General features: G+C 44.8%; 2 protein-coding genes across 2 annotated transcripts in view; one reads left to right on the top strand and one right to left on the bottom strand.

The window, feature by feature from the left end:
* The window catches only part of THSD1 (thrombospondin type 1 domain containing 1), a 29,225-nt gene extending 19,460 nt beyond the window's left edge, over positions 1-9,765 (top strand). The window contains exons 4-5 of the mRNA XM_054272088.1: positions 3,871-4,029; positions 8,360-9,765. Of these exons, the coding sequence (XP_054128063.1) occupies positions 3,871-4,029; positions 8,360-9,735 (1,535 nt within the window). The 3' untranslated portion in view covers positions 9,736-9,765. The remainder of the gene's footprint in view (positions 1-3,870; positions 4,030-8,359) is intronic.
* A 4,983-nt stretch (positions 9,766-14,748) lies between these two features.
* Positions 14,749-21,083, bottom strand: LOC128934480 (fibrinogen-like protein 1). Its single transcript, XM_054272065.1, has 7 exons — positions 21,012-21,083; positions 20,081-20,291; positions 18,879-19,038; positions 17,640-17,737; positions 17,472-17,560; positions 15,879-16,069; positions 14,749-14,938 (listed from the first exon to the last, which is right to left on the bottom strand). Exons 1-7 carry the CDS (start codon positions 21,081-21,083, stop codon positions 14,749-14,751), a joined length of 1,011 nt encoding a protein of 336 aa, XP_054128040.1.
* Positions 21,084-24,606: the final 3,523 nt, after the last annotated feature.

The following is a 24,606-nucleotide window of genomic DNA, read 5'->3' as shown; positions in this document are numbered from 1 at the left end:
TCAGAACAAGACTGATAATATTAATCAGTAATGCTAAGGCATAGAAAAAGGTGTTTTTTCATATTTCTGGTGTTAATTAACTTTCTTTTCCGGTTCCTAGTTACACTCTGGAGACTAATTTCAACTTTGGTGTGACTTACACTGAAGTCTCTTGCAGTTGCCTACAGCACAAATGAATTTTGTTCATCCGACTTTTGCTTTTGGGATGATGGCAGGGCATAAGAAATGTTGCCTGAAAAGGGAAACAGGAATGTGGAGGAAGACCTTCTGAAGAGGAAAGTGGTCAGTAAGGGAGGAGAGGAGCAAATGGAGCATCTAGAGGTCAGGCAAGGATGTACAATTTCTGTCAAATTTTTGCTTCCCGAATAAGAATGTGTAAGTCAGATCTGCTCGTTGGTAGGAAATTCTGAGAACCAATTAGCTGTGTTGCCTGAATCTGTACCTGAGTTGAGTGTTTATTTAGAAACAGGCATATGCAGGGGATTTGGGTGTGCTAGGGTGCTAGGTTTCTACCCCATCCACTTTTTCTGTGTCAATAAATGCTTCATCTCCACACATTAGGAAGAAATCAAGTTTTACAGACTCACTTACAGACTCAGCTTCTGGAAAAAAATTATTTTTAGGCTGTGCCTCCCCATTTCTTAACAATGCCTGCTTGTGGGGAAAAGACTCTAATTTTCCCAGAGTCTAGGATGTCTTTCTTTAAAGGGATCCTTTTCCTTTCGTTGTCCAAATTAGTAACTGTTGGAACATGCTACCATTTCAGTGCACCCAAGCTTCATTTCCATGGAAGGGTGAGAGGCTGTTTTCAGGACCGAAAAACTGATCTCAGCTTCCAAAAATATCCTGCAATCCCCTAGGCTAGCACAGATACTTTCATGAACCTGTCAGTAATTAGTGATTTTGTCCCACACCACTGGCCTGGTTGAAGTGTTTAAGACTGGTGTTGTGTGCCAGGCTGGAAGGATGATGATGATGATACTGCGTGTCCCTTGCTGACTGTGCTGATGGACAGTGCTGCATGCGCAAAATCTTGTGAACATGGAAATCTGAGGGGAGAAATTTATGCAGAGCAATAATTAACACAGTTAATTGCATTTATCTTTCATGTTGGCAGATCTGCCAACTGTCAGCTATTTCAAAATAACTCATCAGTTAGATGTCTTCACATTGATAATTGATTCCTCAATTGTGTGTGAAGAAACCTCACGCTTATTAGAGCTAGTTTGCAGTGCATACCTTATGGTTTTTCCCCTGGCATTTTCAATCTGTTTGTCTTAAATGGAGGTTAATAATTTCATTTCCTTGGGGGAGAATAACTGTGCTTCATTTTCTTTTACATTCTGGTAATTGCAGGGGATTGCAGAGCAAGATGCAGGAGTTTAAATCTCCCATCTTTCATGGGAACTGGAACATTTCTTGCTCTCCTGCGGTTTGAAGCACATTTCTTAGCCCCAAAGCTATGGATGCCAAGTGTTTTTGCTAAGGAACTCTATACCTTTAGCCAAAGTCCAAGTCAGTGAAAAGTGTCCTGGAGCAGTGGGCACGTCAGGTTTGACGTCAGTGTTGGGAAATTACTCATCCTAAATGTTCTTGTATGTTGAAACCCACAGGCATCAATGTGGAGCCTGTTGAGCACCCTCCACTATCACCAGTGTTAGCACTGGAGGCAACCAGAACCTTTCTGAGCTTGGCTCTGCATCTGACTTTAATTAACAGAAGTTTAGATGAGCAGGAAATGTGGAGAGAGGGAAGCAGGTTAGCTCATGCCCTGGAAATTATGACAGGAACTCACCAAGTTACACAAAGAGTCTGTAGGTCTACAAGGAGGTAGGTCCTTCAGCTAGCCTTTCTACCAGTGGTGAGGGACACTGCTGGAGTCCTTCCTGATCCTCATATGAAGAAAACTGTTGTGAGATCCTATGATATATATGATACTATGAAGTCTTTTTGAGAAAGTATCAATGAGCCCTTCATTAACTATTGATTATGAACATTTTTTCTTCCTGCCCTCAGTAATACCTTGGCTCGCTAACTGATGTGTTTTGCAAACTTTCCATGGTTTGTCCCTTTTTGGAACTCCTTATCCCAACAAACTTCCTGTTACCTGCTTGTTGGCATCCTCTGATCCTCTTTTCCCTTGACACCATACACTTGCTCCATTTTGTACTTCACTGGGAGCCAACATGGCTGCAAACTGAAGGAGGAGTCTGAAAGCTCAGCCTGCCTTTGGGCTCATCACCATCTCCAGAGATCGAGGGGTGAAAGCAGAGAGGTGCACAAAGAGCACAAAGTGAAATATAGCCTGGGGTCTTGGATGTTGCACTATTGTGGTGGAGTCGGTGACAAACAGGGTGGTCACTTGATGTTGTGTGTGCTTAGAACCACAGCAGCAGGAGGGTGTGTTGCCATGCCCATCTCTCCTCTGCATTAGGCCATGCAGATGTCCTGGGGCCTGCAGGCACACAAATGTGTGTGAGTGTGCACCCACATACACTCTGCAGCTGTGGCTGCAAGCTCAAGTGTAAGCTCAAACTCTGGGGCCCCATCCTGCAGTGCAGGTGAGGACCTGCACCAGGAGGGCAGCTCCACTGCTCCTCTTAGGCTGATCACATTAATGCTGACATGGTCACAAAACTGTGTAGGACAGGGCCCAAAGCAGTTACAATTTAATGTTTGTTGAAACACAACTGTATTTAATCTCGTTAGAGACGTTTAAAAATAATAATACACTAGGAACAATACAGCAACCAATAAATATAAAATTATAAAGCCATTTTCCGTCATGCAACATTCTCTAGTGCTTGGACATCATAACCTGGTTAATGGCTTGGGGCATGCTAGCAGCAGTAATAAAATTAAAAATCACAGCTTGTGTTGGCAGTAGCAACACCATAAATTATCCAAAAGAGCAGAGTTTAACTTGGTCTACTTTTAAAAAAAAATTATTTAGCTGTTTTTCTACTTTATCTGTGGGCAGTGAAATGAAGTTAAGAAGTCCATTGTTTTTCTTTCTGTCAAAGTCAGCTGACTCATAGGAGCATCCCCAGGGGTTTCATCTTTTAAGATTGCACCTGAGCTCATGCATTTGTTTGGAATTTAAAGTGGTGGCCCTGCCTCAGTGTCACCACTGTCACACAGGGACAGGAATGGTCCCATCTTTACTTCTCTGGGTTCTCACTGCTGTGAAGTTTGAATGTGAAGATCACTGGATGAGGATGTTGTCTAAGAAAAAGAGGGATTTTATTTCACATTAAAAAATTATAATATGGTGTTAGAACCTGCGTCTGCCTCCAGTTAAAATAAATAAATGAACATGTAAAATTCCATCCATGAGTTAACTGCCTAATCATAAGCAATAAAACAATAGAGACCTGTAAGTTGCCAGATGAATGATTCAATAATACGCTTATGTGCTGGAAAGAAAATAAAAGAGTGAACCAATGTTGCCATTTCATTAGGCCTTGTAGGCTTATCATCCTGTCACAGTCATGTAAATCAGCAGTAACTGTACTTCAATCACATTATCCTGCTGTAAATGCACTGTTTGTCAGGCAAGAATTGGATGAATATATAAATTACCAGCCCACTTCAAAGATCTGTGGATTCATTTCCTTTTGCTGTTGTTCCAGGCAGAAGCTGCCTGCCAGTTGACTGATCACTGTGTTGCAGGCTGACAACTGGGTGAAAAAAGGAAAACAACAAGTGGAAGCTTTGGCCCATCCCTCGATGCCGCTTGCTATTTTTGTCTTGCCGTTTGCATTGTTTGGTCATTTATCGCTGTTTTTCTCAAAAAGAAGACAAATGGCTGTGTCATTAAAGGTAAGGAGGCAGACACGTTCCTCATTGCTCTGAGTTGTGTGTTTGTAGAAACGTGGAGCCGGTGGCAGCCCTGGAGCCCGTGCAGCGTCACCTGTGGGGACGGAATCCGGGAGCGCTTCCGAGAGTGCCTCAGCTCCTCGCCGGCAAAACCAGGCTGCGCTGGATCGCCGAGGGAGACTTCCCTGTGCTCGCTGGAGGAGTGTGTGTGTACGTAGCTCTGCTGTCCCCTTCCCCCAGTGCTGTGACCAATAGCAAAGTGTAAAATGGAAACATCCCATCTCCCTTTCAGTCATACTGATTTGGGGGGCTGTCACATTCCTGTGGCTGATGGAGTAGGGCAGGAGCCTCTGCGCATCTGATTGGGGGACACTGGAGATAGGGCTCCAAGGCATAATATTTCTGAATGCCATGGGTGCAGTTGAACATCTCCAGGATGGTCAGAGAGTGGAGAAGTCCTGAAAGAGAGATCTTGGGGCTATCAGAACACATTCAGTAAAAGCCAAAGGCTCCAGTGGAAACCTATTAAAAAGCTAAAAAAGGTTGCTGGTTCCAGCTGGGACCTGTGGTATGAGGTTGCCATTCTGTGAGTTTTTTGAGGTGGTAGTGCCAGGTCTTCCCCTGCTCCAGCCTGCCACTGCTGCTGGCCTGTGACAGGGCAAGCAGGCTGTTACTGATAGGTAAGGCTTTATAAAGCTTTTATAAACCCTTACCTATCGGTCACAACTGGCCAGTGCTGCTGGGTGGAAAGTGGGTGCAGAAACAAGAGACCTGGGCCTTCTATGAGGTGGATTACAGCAGCCATGTGGCCTCCAGTGAGGCTGGATCAGGCTGTGCCAGCACCATAGTTGGGTGCTGACAGCCACTGCTGAGGGGCATGAGAAGTGCCCTCTTTCAGCACAGTACAGGTGCTTAGTCTGTGCAAAACTTTTGCTTCTTGCAAACTCCCTGCTGAAAAGGAGTGTGCTGATGCCAAGAGAACAGAAAGCTGATCTACAAGCTCCAGTGCCTTTGTGTCCCACAGGTGCCACAGGGGTTGGGAATGGGGATGAGGAAGGAAAGATACCTGGGAACTGTGCAGGCTGCTAGATCTCAGACTATAATTTAACAGATATTTTAAGCTATTACAAAGTGACCAGCAGGCCTTAGTCCTTGCTTTGGCTGCTTGCAGGGACTTCTTTCTGCTTGCGAAAGTGCAGTGTGTAGAACTGGAATAGAAGCAGCTAAAAAATGGACAGTTTGGGGATGTGGGGAGTTGTTTGGCCTGTGGCCAGTGCGGTGTTTATGCCACTGAAAAGGAAAGGACAGCAGGGGGAGAGAATGTGCAGCTGGAGCAGGAAGAGGGGAGGACTATGTTTTAGTGCAAGTATTGGCTTGAACCAGCTTCATGTGTTGGGGATGAAGGCCTCAGAAGTATACAGGCAGGACTGAAATGTGTTGTGGAACACTGCAGGAAATGGGTTGTATTTAACAAAAGTTTGGGTGAATGGAAAATACTAAAAATCATATTCCATCAAACCAGGTATTACATGTTGTCAGCGGTTGTGGAGCACTGGGAATGTTTTAACAGGTCTAATGTTTTTAATGATTTGAAAACGCTGGCCATGTGGGTTTGCTTATTTAGTAAAGCTCTGAGTGAAAGCAGAAAGGAATAATTTAGATGCTTTGGGTCCCCAGTTTAAACCAGCCCTGCTCAACTTGTCTTCGCTATGTCAGACTCTCTGAGGCTGCTGTGGGCAGCAATGCCACCACCAAAACACAGTGGGGTTGTTAGTGTTTTTCCAAAGCTGCTGCTGAACTGTAATATTCCATGCCTTCTGTCTATCTTCTGGAGGGGTATGTCTGTAAGTGTATAATTTGGTTTGTCTCCTTACCAGCCAGTTTCACTCCCCACCTCTGGAGCTCAGAGCTCAGAGAGCAGTCCTGGTGCAGGGAGCTCACTGAAGGGGGTTCCCTGCATGCAGAGCATGTGCTGGAAACACAATTTGTGTGTGGACCTTGCTTTGCCTGCGTGGAGGTGACAGCTTCTGGTGCTTCTCAGAGGGGTCACTCCTCCCATGCAGGTGTGCAGCTGTAAAAGGTGTATGATGGTTTCCAACCATCCTGTGCACACAGCTGTGGCAGTGTGGTTGGACTCAGCAGGTCTGGACAATCCCCAGGTTCCAGTGAGGTGTCTAGGTTAATAAGAAGGTTAATACATAGAGAGCACAGAGGAAAAGGAGGCTGTGTCTGCACCCACTGCAGTGGGATCATCCAGAGGAAATACCTCGCTTCTGTCTTGCACATGCTTTCTAATCCTCCTGCTCCCACATGGGGCAGCTTCCTTTACAGAATCACATACATGGTTACATCCCATTGAATCTCAGCTTGCTCAAGAAGGGGTTTGACACTCTGACTTTACAGTATTCATCCACTGCCTAATCTCAGGCTGGGAGTGTCACCGTCACCCTTCCCATTCCAGCTGTCTGCAGCTTTCAGGAGCAGACAGGTTCTGTTTCCAGCATAACTCTGCAGACATTAGTCCAGCAGATGGAGCAAATGGCTGAATGAGCAAGGCCTGTGCATGGTGCAGGGGACAATGAGGTGCAGGGAGAAGTGAACCATAGGGACCCAGTCCTTTTTGGAACCTCTCAGTTCCTTGCTGTTAGCTGTATATCCCAAACAATGCAGCACAGCATGCATTACAAATAGAGAATGGAGTACTTGGAAAATATCCATAAGCAAAAAAGACTGAGAGAAGGATGAGAAATTAATTAATTGCTGTGCTGCAGGGGTGCTGAATAGAGCAAATGCTAGCCCTGCCTGCTCAGCTTGTTCACTCCCCTCTCAGGTATCCAGAGCAGCAGTGCTCTGGGCTCTGGCACAGGGGCATTGGACTGAATGCAAATTTTAGAGATCCTCCTATAAGATTCAGCAGGCAGTGATCTTGTTCTTTAAGTTGGTTTCAAGCTCTCAGAGTGACACAAAGATCAAAATTAATGCAATGGCAGGATTTTTTAGAGGACTTGGGATTGTTAAGTAGCCCTGAAATAGGGAGGTGGATCTCCTTCCCAGCACCCTGCACTTCTGTTCTGTAGCAGCCTGAGACCTTCTAGCCTGTGTTCATCAGTGCATCCTGCCCACCTACCAGCTGCACTACCAGCTTGCTGTTGAGTGTGTGTTCTCCTGAATTATGGGAAGTACATGGTGTCCAGTTCTTGTTATTCTGCAGTCACATTTCCTATTCCTGGACAGTCGCTGTGGTACAGGCAGCAGCACCTGCCAAGTCTTACAGCTGGCTGTCAGTCTGATGGAAGGCTTTGGATTCTGGATAAAACTAGGGACTAGGGCAGGGTTGTTCAGTGGTTTTGTTTGAGCTCACACCTTCTTGACCAGCTCTTGTCAACTGCAACTAACCAGCCTTGTCCTCCAACAAAATCTTCATGGCTTTAGAGAGCTCATGTCTGACCAGAACAGAAGAATTTGGGCAATGCTAACAGATACTAAAATTAGCTACTGGACCAATTACTCCACTTTTGACCATGCTGTATTTTGTTCAGGATTGCCTGTGAAATGCTTGTGACCTCATTTAAAAAAAGAATTACCGATTTGTCATTGGTTCAGCCATCTGTGATGTGGTGGAATGGGCAAGTGAGAGGTTTAAACTGGGCTATGGACAGCTCTGTGATTGTCACATTACAGGTTAGAATCATAGAATATTTCAAATTGGAAGTGGCCCATAAGGATCACAGAGTCCAACTCCCTGCTCCCCCAGGACTTCTAAAGCTAAACCACATGACTGAGAGCATTGTCCAGACAGTCTGTGAATTCTGGCTGTGATGGCTTCCCTAGGATGCCTGTCCTGGTGGCTAATTACCATCTCAGTGAAGAAAGGTTTGCAGAGTACTCTTCCCTGTTCAAGTTCCATCTCCAGTCCACAACAGAAGAATGGTAGTAGAATGCTGGAGAAAGAGCAATGGCACTTTCAGTTGAAAGCTTGCTGTGGCATGGGAAGGTTTTGTCCTCTGGAACTGTGGCACCAGACTGTGGTAGAAGCATCCTCAGAGGACTGATTAGAAAAGTTACATTGCCTCTCCTGATGCTGCCTCTCTCTTCAAATTCACTTAAATTCTCACACACACTTAAGCTCTCCTAAAAATAATTTTAAAGTGATACCTGAAGTACTAGCCTGTGTTTAATTCTTTTTACCCCCTTTATGTCACTTTTCAATGGGGAGTCTAAATGTACTTCATAAAGAAAGGCAAACAAAGTTCCTTCATTTTCCAGGTATTCAGTAATACCTTATGGAAATAGCAGAACAGGAAAAAAAACCTATTATGTTTAAAAGGTCTGTGGCAGTCTTGGTTTAAAGTAAGTAGATGTTCATGCCAGTTTGAAGTCATCAAGTAGTAAGTCATCTCCAATAAGCAAATTTTAATGGCAGAAAACTTCCTGTACTGTATTAATGGCTTCTTTTCCTTGGTAGTGAAGTATCCATCCTCAAATACCAAAATGCTGCTGCCAGTGCAACTCTGACAGATGTGTGTGCTCTTTCTTACAGCTGTCCAGCCTCCCACCCCACCTTCTGTTCAGCCAGGAGAGGACCAGAAAGCAAATAACATAGTTACCATCACAGGTATCTCGCTGTGCTTGTTCATCATCTTTGCCACTGTTCTTATCACCCTCTGGAGGAAGCTCTGCAGAGCTCAGAAGTGCAGCACCGCTGTCCGACGAAGCTCCGTCCATTCCCCCGGCTTCCGGAAGAACTCAGATGAGGAGAACATTTGCCAAGGCAACAAGCAACGGGACAGCTTTGCTGAAGGAGGGGACGCCCCTGTTAACATTCCCCTAACCTACAGGCGAAGCCTCCAATTTGCCCAAGAAGATGATGCCTCTGGAAGTGAAAACTTTCAGCCAAATGCCCAAAAAATAATCCCTCCAATTTTCAGCTACCGCCTGGCACAGCAGCAGCTGAAAGAGATGAAGAAGAAAGGCCTGACAGAGACCACTAAGGTGTACCATGTCTCTCAGAATCCTCTCACGGACACGGTCCTTGGTGCCACCACCATGCTTCCCCTGAGCGGGGAGAACCAAGAGGAGGCAGTGGCAAACAAATTTCGGATCAAATCTCCATTCCTAGACCAGCCAGCCAGTCAGCCCAAGTTCCTGGGAGAAGGCTCTCACCCTAGGCTGGATTTTCCATTCTCACAGGCCAATCCTGCAATAAGCCCTACCCAAACCTTGGTGAGAAGAGGTCATTTCAAGCACCAGGATAACAGAGTCGACTTGCCTGAGAGGGGCTGTCACAGAAATTCGCAGTTCAGAAGAACAGCCAGTTTCCATGAAACTAAAAAGGCCAGGCCTTTCAGAGAGAGAAGCATGTCCACTCTCACACCTCGACAGACTCCTCTCTACAACTCCAGGACCAGGATGTGGGACCAAGGCCTGGAGGACAGGACACGACCAAAATCAAGAAACGCTAATCCAGCTTGTGAAAAGCTGGATCAGCCCCAGGGCACTGTGCTGGGGTGTGAACCACAGGGCCATGGCACAAAGCCCCACCACAGGGCAGGTCCCCCGGTGAGGAAGCTGGACCTGATCACGGATCGCCAGCCTGCTGGTCTGGAGAGGGCAGCTGAGAAGCCTGAGCCCAGCCGAAGTAAGAGGGGCCCTTCTCCTAACCCCAAAGGTGTGTGGCAGAAAGAAGCCGGCCCAAATGGCAAAGATAATTCCCAGAGAGGCCAAAGCGTCAGCCCTGCCCAGTATCGAAGGGACAAGTGCCAGAGCTTCCCCCTGGACCCTGAGTTTGCCTTTTATGACAATTCTACTTTTGGCTTAACGGAGGCGGAGCAGCAGATGATCGACCTCCCTGGGTATTTTGGCTCAAATGAAGAAGATGAAACAAGCACTCTGAGCATGGAGAAGCTGGTGATCTGAGTGACTCATCGTGGCCCTGCAGGAGTGGTGTGCGTGGGAGAGGATCTGCAGGATCGCTTGGCCCCTGGTGAAAGAAAGAGCAGGAGTCATGTTACCTCTACACACAGCAGCAGGGAGTAATGCCCCAGGTCTGGCTTGTGGGAACATATTCCTTTCTAATTACTGAAAAGTGCTTTCATATAATTATTTTTTGTATGTATGTGTGTACAAGACACACAAAGTACCCTGGGAAGGAACACGTTCGTTAAGGTGTGGCTCAGGAATAGCCAGTAGATTTTATTGTGTAAAGCATCATGTTTTGTGCATCATACATGAAGAGTGCCGCTGACATTTCCCACCTTGTCCACTGTGTACTGGTAGACTGTGAGATACTGAAGCATCCACTGTCCAGCACCCTCAACCATCTGCCCTGATTAGTGAATCATTTCCCATGTAGAAAGCACAAAGCTCAATCTGTGGGCATTTTTCATAATTTTTCTGATAGTCATCAGTGAACTGTGTTGATTTGTAGGTGTTGCTCAAATAACTCATATGGTGGGGGGTGTTTTAGCTGGTTGCATGAAAGTGCAAACATTTGATGCTGAATATTTGAGTGAATTTAATATTGAGGAGACATTTTCATCATTCAAGACTTTGATATTTTCTTACTGTCAATATTTATATCAAGAAAACAATGTACAAATATTTGCAGGAAATTAGTACAAAAGGCATGCTACAGAGAGGGCAAAGAAAACAGGTGATCAGATTTTAGTCCTCACAGAAATGTTACCACAGCATGTTACCTGTCAAAAGCAGTGAAAGAACGGTTGAATTATGCATCCTTTCAATAGTGATCCTTTCCTTTATTAAAATTTTTTAATGTAAGTACATTGACAATGATACTACTATGGCAAGCTCAAAATAAATTATGAACAAAACCAGAAAACAACAAGATTATTTGATTAATGCCCGTTCTGGGAAGAAAAAATTAAAATGGCTTGACAATATCTGGTGATTCACAGGGAATCTTATAGAATCATTTACATTGGAAAGACCTCTGAAATAATTAAGTCTAACCATTAACGTAACACCACTGTGTTCACCACTAAACCATACCCCTTAACTGCCACATCCACATACCTTTTGAACACCTCCAAGGACAGTGATTCCACTGCTTCCCTGGGATACCTCTTCCCATGCCTGACCACTCTTTCAGTGAAGAAATTTTCCCTCATATCAAATCTAAATCTCTCCTGGCACAACTTGAGGCCACTTCCTCTGATCCTGTCACTTTTTACCTGGGAGAAGGGGCCAACTCCTTTCAGAGAATTGTAGAGAGCAGTAACAGTGAACTACAAAACCCGTGAGGGGTTTTTTTGTTGTATTTGAAAACCAGACATCACAAATTTGCCATTAGATTTTGCTGTAAGTATTCAGAGTTGGGTTGGAACTCCAATTAACAGCAGAAGCAGAGCTTAGGCTTTGTGGATGACTAAGACTTTTCTTGCCATTTGTTAGGATAACTGTCTCTCTGGGGACTTTGCAAAGACCAGGGGAATGCTAGTGGGCAGAAACAGGAAAAGAGGAGATGCTTCCCATGGAGGTTGGTGTAAGAGAAGAAAGGTTTAGGCAGTGGACTATTAGACTGAAATCAACTCTCCCCTAAGGAGCCTAACCCTACATGCCCTTTAACCTGCCATGTGGGTGTGAAAGCATAATTAGCATGTGCTCCATTGTCATGAAGTAGCCTGCTATCTTTCTCAAAACTGGCTTTCTGAGCAGAGAGATTTCCCAATCCCACACTTCTTCCCCCCCAGCCCTGCTTCCCCACAAACCAGCAGCAATATTAAAGGGAGAGCAGCATTGCTGTGTGTAAGCTGCCAGTTTCCGATGGCACCCCGCTGCAGTCTCCAAAGCTGGCACAGGTAGCTTGACAGGCACACGGTGTTACTTGCTGTGACAACATAGGAGGAGCAAGCCTCAGCACTTGGCCACCAGAGTCAAATCTGGCTGTCTGAATGGCCTTTCTGATGGGTAATGCTTTGCAGCTGCTGCTGGAGTGAGGGATCTGACTCGGTGGGTGATGTGGGCTCCCTCTTTCCCGGGAGCCATGCCAAGATGCTGATGTTCAGCCCTTGGCCCAGCGTGGTGTTGGTACCAGCAATGCATTCCCATGAACTGTCAGCTTGAAAAGCTGTTTAAAGCATCTATAAACGTGTTCATGCTTGAAGACTTATCCAAAGGCAATCAAATGTAATGAGGCTTTAAATTGACTTTAGTGAGCTGGAAATCATGGCTCTGAAACAATTGCTGCTCAGGTTACTTACCCTGCCTGTACTAAGGTAAGGTCTGTGGTGTGAAGTACCTTCTCCCTGAAGTGGGGATCCGTCAGCATTGGAGCTGCAGGGCTACAGTATGTGTTTTAGCTTTGTTGAGCCTCTCAGCATGGGAGAGAGACCCTGGAGAAATGGGAGATCAGATGTGCAGTGCAGCAACATTCAGCAAGCATTTCCCTAGGCTTCAGAGGGAGGGATTGGAGCTTGGTGCTAGCCCTCAGATCCACTAAGTACTCAGCTAGTGCCATTCTACCCCGTTTATTAAAATTAAAGGTGGTTCTGAAATGCTTCCTGAGGTGTGCTGTGGGATTTGGAGGCTCCTGCACAAAGCCCTGTGACCCTTGCATCTCAGAGGGGGTTTCCTTTGCCACAGCAGGGCAGAGAAAAGGCAACGTTGCTCTAAATCAGATGCTGCTTTCTGCAAAGTTGTCCCAGTGTTGGGCTCTGTTATGCATTAGATGAACTTACATACATTTTACATCAAAGGCAGCAGGACAAACCCCTTCCCTCCCAGCTTGTCATGCCTTGGCCTCCCTTTCTCTCTCAGAGACAGGAGAAACACCCTGACACTGATGTTGGCTGAAGGCAGTCCAACTCTAATGCCTGCCTCTCCGTACTGACACACAGGGAAACAGGCTCCATGGTCTGGATTTGACATCACTCATTGCTCACTCAGTGGGGAACTGGACTGGGTGCTGGTTGTCTGATTTAGCCCTGATGACTTCATCTCCACCTTGATAATCCATTATCAGATGGGTGACCAGATGCTTAATGAACTACCAGACCACAAATGGTGTCCCCTAAATGCTGTAGTTTCCACAGTCTTTGCCCTACTTCCTTAGCTCTCTGCTGAAGGATGGGATTGAGCATCAGCTGCCAGAAGGCATGAACTTATTTCACTCACATTTCTCTGTGTCTTCAAAACAATAAAAATTATCCTTTCTGCCCCCAGTGCTCCTCAGAGGCCACACAGTTATAATGTGTGCAAAGTCATTCCTTATGTCCCAACATGCAGTTACAATCTTGCACTGAGATTTTACCGTATCAAAATACAGAAGCAGTGATCAGAAGGGAAAGGATAAGTGCTGCCGTTTTGGAGCCCTTTCTTCACAAGGGCAATCTCATTTCAGACATGTTGGTGGAAATTTCACTCCACATGAGCATGCTTGAAAAGAGGGCAGGGGTCAGTCTAGCCAAGGGCACAGGCTCTAGCAGCACAGCTCCCTGGAGTGCTGCCCATTACGCTGGATGTTCATGCTTGCAGTCACTGGGATGTCTAGGAAGCAAAGGAACCAAACCAAGTTTTAAACTGAACCTTCACCTCATGCCTCTGCATTGTCTCCAGGACAGCTTGAGCCATGCAAATTAAACTTACCTTGCAGACTCTTTCAACTACCCAGGACAACAGGTTAGAAAGCACCAGAGCCAACACTGAGAGAATACATTTCTCATATTATGAGGTTTCCAAGATTTTGATCCAGATTTCTGTTCACATTCCTATTGTTGAAAACCAGCTAAAAAGTATTAAGTCCTACTCAGATGGTTTTATTTCACTCTTTGTCGATATGTATTCAAATTACAGTATGTATGGATATAAAAGCAAGTAAATGGAAGAGAAATACCAGTTTAAAAATTATTATAAATCAGAATAAAAGGAAGCAGGTTTATTCTACAGCATGGTAGTTTAAATTATTTGCATCAAGCTGATTCTGCTGTTCATTTTTAATTGTTGTTATTAACAGCTGTAGAAAATAAATTTTCAGTATTCCATTTCTTTCAGTCATTTGTGTTGCTCTTTCATTTCACCCAGTGAGACAGTGAAAGCAGTGTGCCTTGTGGTTCAATCACTTTCTGATTCCTCTTCACTAATGCATGGTCATCTGGTAAATTACAGGAGAATGTACAGGAGAATGACTGCATTTTAGGAACTCCTAGGAATATCTGTGTTCACCTTAATTTTAGTCAAATCTACATAATTTTAATCTGGGGTTTAAAACTGGTTGGCAGGATTGTCTTTGTCTGCTTTAATGCCTTGTGGTGTACTGTAGCAGTGGATCTGCAGCAGGAAGCTGTTGGAATGGAACTCACAGTGTCCACATTGTGGGTGGACTGACTACTTTGAAGCAGCCTTAGTCTGGATGCACATTAGCAGTTGGAGCATGTCCATCCTCTGGGTTGGTTTCACACATTCCAGGGACACACTGCATCTGAAGTGTGGCAATTGCAACCATAGGGAAAGTTGCTTAAAAACATTCTTCTGATGCAGATCAAAGCACTAACAAAGGCACACCAGATGAAGTCCAATTCCCCATCCCTTTGTTCTTTCTATCCTGATGGTCTCATAACTGAAACACTGATGGTCAAAATCAAGATGAGAAATGTTTAGACCTTGAAAAGTATAGATTGATTAAAGGACATGCTTGATCCTTCAAAGTCCAGAGAACTTTAAAGAAACATTCTCCAACAAAGTCTTGAAAACTGCTGAAAAAGAAATCTCTGGTTATTCCATGACTGTGATCCATATGTTTTTATTAAATTGCTGTCTGGCTGGGCTCAAACAACTCGTGCTGTTAGCTTCAGGTAGCAGAAGCAGGTGCAACTCCAGCTATCAAGTGCAGGTTTGGCGATTGGCAGCAGCAGAGCACTGGCTATCAACTTACACCACTCTTTTCAGAAACCTCTTTCCAAAGCAGCAGTTTCAGCTGGCCTGACTGTTGTCACCATCTCCACTCTCTCTGTCGATAAAGAACGGAGGCCTGATTTTCATGGCTGAGTATTTCAGTGAGTACCACATCCCGTGCCATGTCGACCAAACCAAGCCATCATCATGGGGTCCACTGTACCTCCCTCTTTTGTAGTATCGCCCATTGAGGTTCACAGCATGGCACCTTGGAACAATGTAGGAAAAACAAGAAGGAAATTCAGTTTAGCATGAGAAGATACTGCATCATTGCAGTGAAGTACCATTCTCACACAACAGACATCTGGATATGCCAGGGCGGGATGGACTAAATGGTTAATGCTTTTAGTGGAACACAGGAATATGTGGGTCATCCTAAAGCAGACACCTACACTGGTCAGATAATTCTGCCTGTTGACTCCTTCAGGTGTATTAACTATGGACATTAGAACTGCATGGCCTGAACAAAAGGGTGTAGTGCCATTTGGTACGCTCTAGCTCAAGTGTAGGCAGCTCCATATTGACACCTAAAAATGCAGATGTCTTTTCATCGAGATAAATCCTGCTATTGATGTACATTTTTTTAGCTCCACCAATTTCAAGTGGTATGTGATGAGAATCTGGTCTAAGAGGCTCATCCTGTACTAAAGCAGAGAAAATCAGAGAGTGTTATATCTCAGATTCCAGGGCTGTTAAACATGAGTCCCTATCCACTGATGTGTGGCATATGCCCAAACAGCAAACACACCCTTATAACTGTTGTGGGGTAGCCCTGCCCTTAGACATGCTCTACTCTAGGGAAATGTTCTTTGTACACACTTCACCTTACCATGGCTACAGTTGTTTTCTTCACTGGAGTATAACACAAAGCACTTTCAGGAATTTTAACTGAGCTCTTTTCCTTCCAGGTCCCCCGTGCATTTGTTCTGACCCATTTTCTTAAAGTGAATTCAACTTACCTGCTTTGCTCTAATAAAAGTAGTAAATTGTTTTCCTTTGAGGACCTGTAGGTCTGAACATCTAGGTTTGGCTGTGAGAGGTGGCAAGTGCACACAGCAGCTTCCAGCTGCTGTAAGGCAAGCAAGTCCTCTCAGCTGTGCAGCCACCCACAACCTACCCATCCAAGAGGAATCAGCTGTTTTCCATACCTGTTAAACCACCAGCCACCCTTGTTCTCTGATGCACAGTTGCCTGCCAGGAACTGATCGTGATCCTTATCAAACGTGGTGAACTGCATCCCTCTGTGAGAAGCTGACCACTGATCTTCAAAATTGCTCCCACCAGACAGAGCGTCGCCAGCATTACCAGAATAGGTGCCAAACCATAACCTGTAATTTTCCTGCAAGAATATGTGAAACATTTATTTGACATCCATTCTTTCTGCCTTTCCTCACAGTTTTGAGGCCAAATTAGCTCTGGATATTTCATTCACTGTCAAAGGCACTGTTGAAGTCAAGGTTGACTTTTGTCTCCATGCTTTAATGATCCTAGTGTAGATCAATACAGGATTTAAACTTCCAGAAGAGATTGGTAATTACTGCTGCTGCTACAAAAGGCTCCAGGTTTATTGTCATTCAACAATCATTTAATACACCTTACAGCAAGATGGAAAGCTCTTTCTAGCTGATCAAGAACAACTTAGCAAAAACTGCCAAGTGTCAAGTAATTGCCTTCATAAACAGAGCAGTTCTTCAGCTAGAATAAATGCTTAGGCATTTTGCTCTTCCAAGGATGAGAAGCCATCTGATTTCTATTATCTGGTCCTGGTAGAAATATTTAGAATAATAGTTCCATTGTGCACAACTAAAAGGTTGAAGAGATATTAGATATTTAGTGGATGGTCATATTTGTGTTGTGGGCTTTCTCCTGCCATCACTGGCCTCATTTCTTTATGAAAAATGGCATAAGGTATTGAAAGGCAGCTGTTCAAACTTTTCATAAGAAACCTCTAATTGCAAACTGAGTTTAATGTAAACATTTCTGGAGTGGTGATGGAGTTGGAACTAGGAGTGGTCCATGCAGTATCCTTGGTTATTTGGGCTAGTTACATGTGGTGTTCAGGAAGGCAAGTCTGCAAAGAACAGCACCTGTATGGAGCTGGACACTGTCTACAGCTAGAAAAGCACAGCATGAAAATACAGGATGTGTCTGTCTCTGGACTTTCTGTGTCTGTAGCAGTAGGTATAGCGCTCCAGGTACCTCTCTTCAAGATAGGAAGTTAGAACTGCTCCTCAAAGCTTTGATTAGAATTCTCTGGTTTATTTTAAAATAAAGTTTAGAGGATTTGTGTTGGCACTTGCCTTTTGTGTGACAGTCTGAAACACTCTCTTAGAAAGCAGGAGAACAGGGTTCCATTTAGTTGCAGAGGTTCAAACACTAAGGGTCTTCTCACTCTCAGAAGACTCTTAATCATGAGGCCAGAGGCAAATATATGTGGGAATCCCTGCGCCCTGTGGCCAGGGAACTGCCCTCTGTTCAGCAGCACAGTTAGCAAGAGGGCACAAACATGTGCTCCTGTCACCCACTGACCTGGGCTCTCAATTTTAAGGAAGAAGTCCCAGGTTTATGTCCCTGATCCCAGGGCTCTTTGTCAGTCACACGAACTAGGAAGGCCAGGAAACCAGAGCAGGTAAGTTTTGCAGAGCTGTAGATACAACCCTGATACTGGTGTGATGCTGTGTATGCACTGCCCCACCCTCTCAGACCAAAGCAAGCAAATCACTGCTCTCTCCATTTCTTACCTGCTCATTTGCAAGCTGGAAATTTTCATAGATTGCATAACGTCTTTCCCCATGCCAGTCCATCAGGTCAATCTTTAATGAGTTCTCTCCTAAACATAAAGTTGTGTCATGTTAGATGAATACCTAATGCAAATTAGAGAGAAATCTATGGAGAAAAAATACTTGGACCTCTAGCAAGCAGGTCATAGACGTGGTCATTGCCCAGCCAGTACTCATCATTCTTGCCCTGGAATTTCCCAAATCCCAGTTTGTAATCATCCCATTTCCTGCACAGAAAAATTTATAGATATAAATTTCATCATGAGAGGGGATTAGAGAGTTTGTGACACTTGAGAATGGTAACAATTAAAACTTCACTTGTATCTAGATACTGTTTTCTAAAAGTATCCGACTCATCTAGCAGTAAATACAACTCATAGCTTACGTTTTCCCCTGCTAAACCTGTTCACACACATACATGGGGATCAAACCTTCAAACTGCTAGATGCAGTGCTTGCAGACTGATGTTTCCAGTTAAAAGGAAAGGGAAAGCAGCAGCTGTCACATTGGTCTTCAGCAAAACACCTGATATTGTTCTCCAGCAAGTCATAATTCACCTGCTCTACCTTTGATATTCTCATATACTTCAGTGTGTGTCATCATTTTGAGTTTTAGTAACCCTGTGTTTATTCCTTCTCTCATGTTGTTATTATGGTTATTCATTCTGCCTGACCTTCATACTAGTCAATGCTCCTCTTCAGGATGTTTTTATTTCACCTGAACTACCTTGGCTATATAGCTACCACTCTCTGGGCAAGCTGCCTTAGAGTCACTTGAGGTAGCTTTGCAATGCACTGCATAGACTTTAGAAGGCAGTAGAAATGCCCTGAAAGTGTGTGTGCTGTGATAGTTAATTAACCTTCATGAGGACATTTCTTCTGAACTGTGCTACCAGAGCATCTCTCCTCCTCTAAATTTCAGTATGAAAGTCACCTCTCTGGGATTTTGCATAGGAAAAGGACAATCTGCTTTGGCATTTTTAAGAGTTATCTGAATACGATAATAAATGTTACAACGTGCTGAACATAATTCCTCATACCAGAACAGATCTGTTCAACAGGTCTCAGTCTGTGCACTGGTAGCAGACACCTGCCAATTTGGAGCCTTTGGCAGTCTTTAATAATGATAAAATATGCATTCAAATGCAGAGAACCCATGGAAGTTCTCACCAAGTTGCAGATCCATTTTGAAAATGGCCCCCTGCTGCCAACAGGTACCACCAGATTGTCCTAATCCTAAACTACCATCACTAATACATGGTTTTGCACATCCTGTTTCTCAAGGGTGGGGGTTTGCCTGGCAGCAGGACAGGGGTAGGAGCTGGTGGCCAGACTGCAAGCCCTGTTCCTGCAAGAACAATGCACGCACCTGTTGAAGTTCTCCCTTCCGTTGCTGCGCCGCTGGATGACGGTCCAGCCCCCACCATCGGACATGTCACAGAATGCCAGGAAGGGCTCTCGGTCCGCCCTGGGCCTGATGCGGTAGTAGCCACTCGTGGTGCTCCTCCGGCCATACACTGCAGAGCAATCTGGGCACAACGGTACCTGTCTGTTAAATGGGCTGGGGGCAAAGCCAAGGGCTGTGTGCCACCAAGAGGAGATGTCACTCTATGGGACAAGGACACTTGGCCAGCCTGTGCATAGCCCTGTGAAGTCAAAGGAAATGGTGCAGCAATGTAGTAGCTACACCAGTTTGCAAACTGCCAGCCTGACAAAGAGCTTGAAGGCTTGAGAGCCTTTACAGCCATGCCTTCTGAGGGAATAATGCCCAAATCTTTGGTGAGATGCAGGACAGTTGCAGCTTAGCCTGGGGCTATATCATGAAAGCCTGGGACTGAAACTTTATCTGTCAGCGAGATCATTTGCAGGGAAGCTAATTTCCATGTGGAAGGTAAGGTGCCCTCAGCTGTACTTCTGGTAAGATCAGGGAACAATATTTCTAAAATAATAGGCTAAGCTCCAGTGTCCAAATCTACCAGGGCTGTATCAGCTGAGATCCTTTCAGGATCTCAGTGCTTCACGCTTCCAATGTAATGCCCAAAGGCTAAAATCTTGGCCCCAGGAAACAATGTCATTTATGACCATGTTCTCAAAGTAACACCAAGGGACAAAGTGCCTGTTTCTGTGCCACAGGGGTAATGGTGCAGCTGAGGAACAGGGAGGCTTGGCTCATCCAAACAGCTGCAGCTGAGCCAGGCACTCTGGGCTCCCCTAAGCCACAGGGGGAATATGGGCTCTTCAAGAACAGGACCCATCTATTCCTAAAGCAGATGCCTAAAGTAAATCTGATGGCAAACACAAGTGATTGTTTCTCTCTGCAGGTAAGAAGCCCAGCTGAAGATGTCCATTTTGTACCTGGGTAATAGCTGCCCACAGCTAGGGTAGGTGACTCTAGCCCCAAGGGATATCTTTTAGTGTCAGGGCAACCAGTCAGCTCTTCTCCTTCCCATGTATCTGTATTTTAAATCACAATCCACTTAAAAATTTTTAAACTTTTAGCAGACATAAAATATGACATATGGGACACTGCAGGGAGAAATAAACATTGTGGCACACTACTGCAAACTGTACCTTGGTCATACACTATCAAATTTCCACTGGTTGTGGGTAAAAGCGTCTCATGCTGCTCACTCCTGTTGCCGGAGAACAGTTCACTTTTTGTCCTGTGGTAAGTGTTCTCCAGTATGTCCTTCAGCTGCAATTCATATAAGTAAAGCAAATCTTGAAGGTGTTTTAACCTTTGTCTTAATTTATTGTTGTCTAGGAGGCAGATATCTTTGTCCTATGGAGAAAACAAAACAAAACCCCCCACAATTCAGTCAGTGGTAAGGACAGACACAGAGAAAGGAATATCTGTCTTCTCTTCACCCTAGCATGTCACACTGCCTATGTGGATCAACATGATTTCATGGTGATCTCTTCCTAAGATGTCCAAATCTCGCACAGCATGAGATGTTGAATTGAATCCAGCAGAAAAGGGGTTCCTGAAACAACCTTGGCATTGATCAGAACATGCCAGAATACGATCAGATGCACAAAAAATTTACTTTGGATGAAAATAATTTGTCTTGATCCCACTTAATGATCTCAAGGGGAAGGTTCGCAAACTATGAAAGTGCTCAGGATGATAAGAGAGGGAAAACTTGGCTCTTGCACTGCAGATGGGTGAAACCAGCAAGGTTCCAGAGTTAGCTTTGTGTAAAACTGAAAAAGAGCTGATATTTTGGCTATAAAAGTACATTTTTTAAAATACTTTTTTGTTGTTGTTTTTGTTGTTGTTTTGAATTCTTAGTAATGTCAGTTCAGTCTCCCAGACAGCTGTACAGCCCTTAATGCTATGAAAATCCTATATTATCAGCACGACATTCCTTTAGCTGCAGACAGATTCCTTTTTGCTCTGCTCCTGCAGCTCTCCATCCCTCCTGTGGGGGAGTGTCCATCTCTGCATGACTGGGAATGGTGAACCATTGAGAGAGTACAGAAACAGCTAAAAGATACACACCGAAAACCTGGGTGCAGGTGAGCCAAAGCTGACCAGAAGGAGCAGCAGCAACCAGTGCATCATCACACTCATTTCTTATCACCTGAAAAGAGGCATTGACAGGCTGTAATGGAAGCTTTTTTACTTCCTTTCACAACTTAATCCCCCCTCACACTTATGTTTAATTCCCCAGGAGATGCTGCAGGATTTATTAAGGAGGTTGCTTGGAACTACAGGCAGGACAAAATCAGGGTAAGATGCTTATTAAGGAGAAGCTAAAGCACAAGTGGAGTATGCTGACAGGGATAAAGGCTCAGGTCTGCTCCTGACTCCCCACAGAAATAAATACTCTGTGTGACTTTCCAGCAACCTCTGTATTTCCTCCCAGGTATCCACACAGGAAGTTGCTCAGCAATCATGTTTTCTTGAGGACTTTTCAAAATCCCACAGAGTTTGTTCAGTTCAAACTTCTCAAAGTACAATTAAGAGGAATTTGCCTCCTGGTTAAGTGACTGTAGACATTCCCCTCCTCATCCTTGGAGTGGTCTGTGAGGATGGGATTACCTTGGAGGCCAAGTCACACATGTGACAAACTGGACATGAAATAGTTTTTCCTTGGATTTCAGGGGACGAGATGTCTACTGCCAATCTGCTCCAACACACAGATGTGGTTTTGATTGAAGAGTCTTAGCTAGAAAATATGCTAAGTGACTGCCACTGGGAACATGCAGCTGAATGTGAGTGAACAGTACAAATTGTTCTCAGTGTGCTTGCATCGTGCTTTTAAAAAAACCCAACAAAATCAGAAAGAAAAGGAAATCTGAAAACTAGGCTAAACCCAACTCCCCTGCTTCGCATCTGGAAGTGCTGCAGAAACTTTGCTCCCCAGCTCTGTGCTCTGAGTGATGTGCTTTGTTTCAGCTGTGGCTCTATCAGCATCCCTGCAGCAGCTGATCCTAGAGCTGCTTCCAAACCACCAAAGCTGCTGCAACAGAGGAGCCCTCTGCCAAGATGGGCAGGCAGGGCTCAAAGCAAGCTGAGGGAAGAAGAGCTCCACAGAAGTTGCCCATAAAAGATGACATGCAGGTAGATGCCCCATGCAGTGCCCACTGGTGACAGCAAAAATTACCAGGAAGGGTGGGATGAGTGACAGCTCCCGGAAACCAGACAGTGCAGAGCAGAGAGAAAGAAAGCAACTCCATCTACACCTTTACCAAGACACATGAAATGCACATACCTGTAACTTGCCTTTCTTCAGACCTCCTCCCGGAAAGATTATCTCCCCTAAAAGTCAACTGCAAAAGAAAGTGATCATAAACGTGGCTGCATTTCAAGGGGTTGATGAGATTTTCCTCTCCAGATGACCTACATCAAGGGCACAGAGGAAGAATGTTTCACAGCACTAGGCAGTATCACAGAAAAGGCATATCAGTTCCTAATGTGAAAGAGTTACCCAAGCCCCAAGTTTTCTGTTGTTACCCAGGGAGTAACAACAGAAAAAAGACAGTTCTCATCTTGCTGCTTCCCAGTGAGAGTAAACAGCAGAAGGCTTCTATCAACCATGTTCTCTAAAGGAGAGGGGAGAGGGGCTCTGCTGCTGGTGTACTATTACCTACCTTGACTAGGAAGTTCAACCAAGACTGACTTCTTTGAGTGTTTATGTGAATCACTCAGACTAATGCGCCCTGTGGGAGTTTCAGCTCGTGTTTTAACCCAGCCAGGATCATTTCAGCAAGTCCTGCAAGGTGGAAATAACACAGCTTTTCCATTCAGCATTCCTTTTGCTGTTTAATCTGTTTTATAAGAGCACAGCTGTAATGCCAAAGAAGCTGCAAATCTGAAGCAAGAAGCAAATGTGGGAGGGAGTATTAAGCAAGACTTGCTGTTAGACTGAAATCTCAGGAGGGTTGTGTAACTCTCCTGTGAGCTGGATGATTAGATTTGCTAGTTAACACAAACAAGGACATTTGTGGAAAAGAGAAAAAAACCACAAAACCAAACAGATGGGTGCCTCCCTTTGTATTATGGCCAAGGAATTACAGATTATTTTAAAGAAAACAGCAGGAATGCTCCATTTTACAGAGTTTTCTTCAGAGGAGAGACCATGGGCACAAAAGACACATAAACCCATGGCAAATGCCTGTGCTGCTCTTCAGGAAAGCAGGACTATCCAGCTACTACCAGCTACATGAATGCTGTTTATTCCTTTAAAACTGCATTCCTCTTCTCCCACAAGAACCCTGATTCATTCCACTACCAAAGGATTATGTAAGCAGTGCTTTTCTTCTCACTTGTTTTCTAGCCCCAGTTTAAGACTGGTTTTGACAGCTATGAAATTGAGTGAAATGTTTCCTCTTCTCCCTAGTGGGTACTTGGCCCTTTTTTCTGCCCCTTTGGCCAGGAACTGCAGTTGGCAGCAGGGTGTGCAGGTACCATGCACTGGAGCACAGGGAGGCTGCACATCATCCCCTGGGGCTTTCACCAGCAGCAGCAACTCTTTCTCATCTGGACCCATCCAGACAGTGCTCAACCTGCTGTGCAACCATTTATGCTCTTGTCTAAAAGGTGGCCAAAAATCTCATTGGCCTGTGAGCATCTCCTGATCCTAGGTGGGATCAGAGACAGGGCTGAGGCTGTGGTGTCAGTGTTGGAGTTGGGGTGTGGGTGCACAGTCAGTGCCTGCAGCTGTCTGCAGGGCCATAAGATTAAGGAGCATCAGGCCTCACAGCATTGAGTTCTGCTGGTCTCAGGGCAGAAGGGAGAGTGAAACTGCAGTGCCAGTGAAACTCACATGTGTGCTCTGTCACTGCAGCTTTGCAGGAACAGGACTCAATCTCCAACCCTTGCTCAGTGGCTGCCAAAACATCTCAGAGCCAAGACATCTGGAGCACTCACGCTGCCTCTAGGTCTCCACCAATGTTTGCCTCAGCAACATCTGCATGTGAAAATCCCATTCAGCTGGAACATGGTTCTTGCATACCTGTTTCATGATTAACTTATTTTCCCAGGCTAGAGAGAGCTTTAGGAATATCTGAAGCACAAGAGAGGGGTTGCCATGAGGCTGAGTTCACGTGAGGGGGGATCTAGCAGGAGAGTGTCTTCAGGTACTGCTCCACTGGCTTGGAGCTAAAATAACCAAGTCATCATAAAGAATGTGGACACTGTGTGATCACCAATGTTTCCTCACAGATGTTGAAATCCCTAGGCAATGTGACAATAAATACTGGGTTGTGGTTTTTTTCCTGGAATACGCATGCTTCACAAATATTCAGGAATGCAAATTCCTGTTTAGTTTCTTGGAAGGATATCAGATTCCCTTTTCTTAAGATGCTCAGTGATCTTGTCAGCAAAAAATAACAGTCTCATTAACTAAAAACCTTCCTACTTTGCTGTCCTCCACCTTCCTTCCAGCCAAAGTATGAAGGTGCTGAAAAAACTATTATTCACACATTAAATGCAATACCAGCACACCCAAACTGGTGGGTAAATGTGACTGAAGAGCACGGCTCTGGGGATATTCCTAGAGTTATGGGGGAAAAATGGCTTGGAATGAACACAGGAACATGGCACCTGATGGATATTAACACCTTCAGAGCCTAAAGGAACATCACTGCAG

This window comes from Melozone crissalis, unplaced genomic scaffold (assembly GCF_028551555.1).
Source record: "Melozone crissalis strain CALT ecotype California unplaced genomic scaffold, PUWL_Pcris_2 ptg000013l_1, whole genome shotgun sequence".
Taxonomy (NCBI): domain Eukaryota; kingdom Metazoa; phylum Chordata; class Aves; order Passeriformes; family Passerellidae; genus Melozone; species Melozone crissalis.
This window is presented reverse-complemented; position numbering and strand designations above follow the sequence as displayed.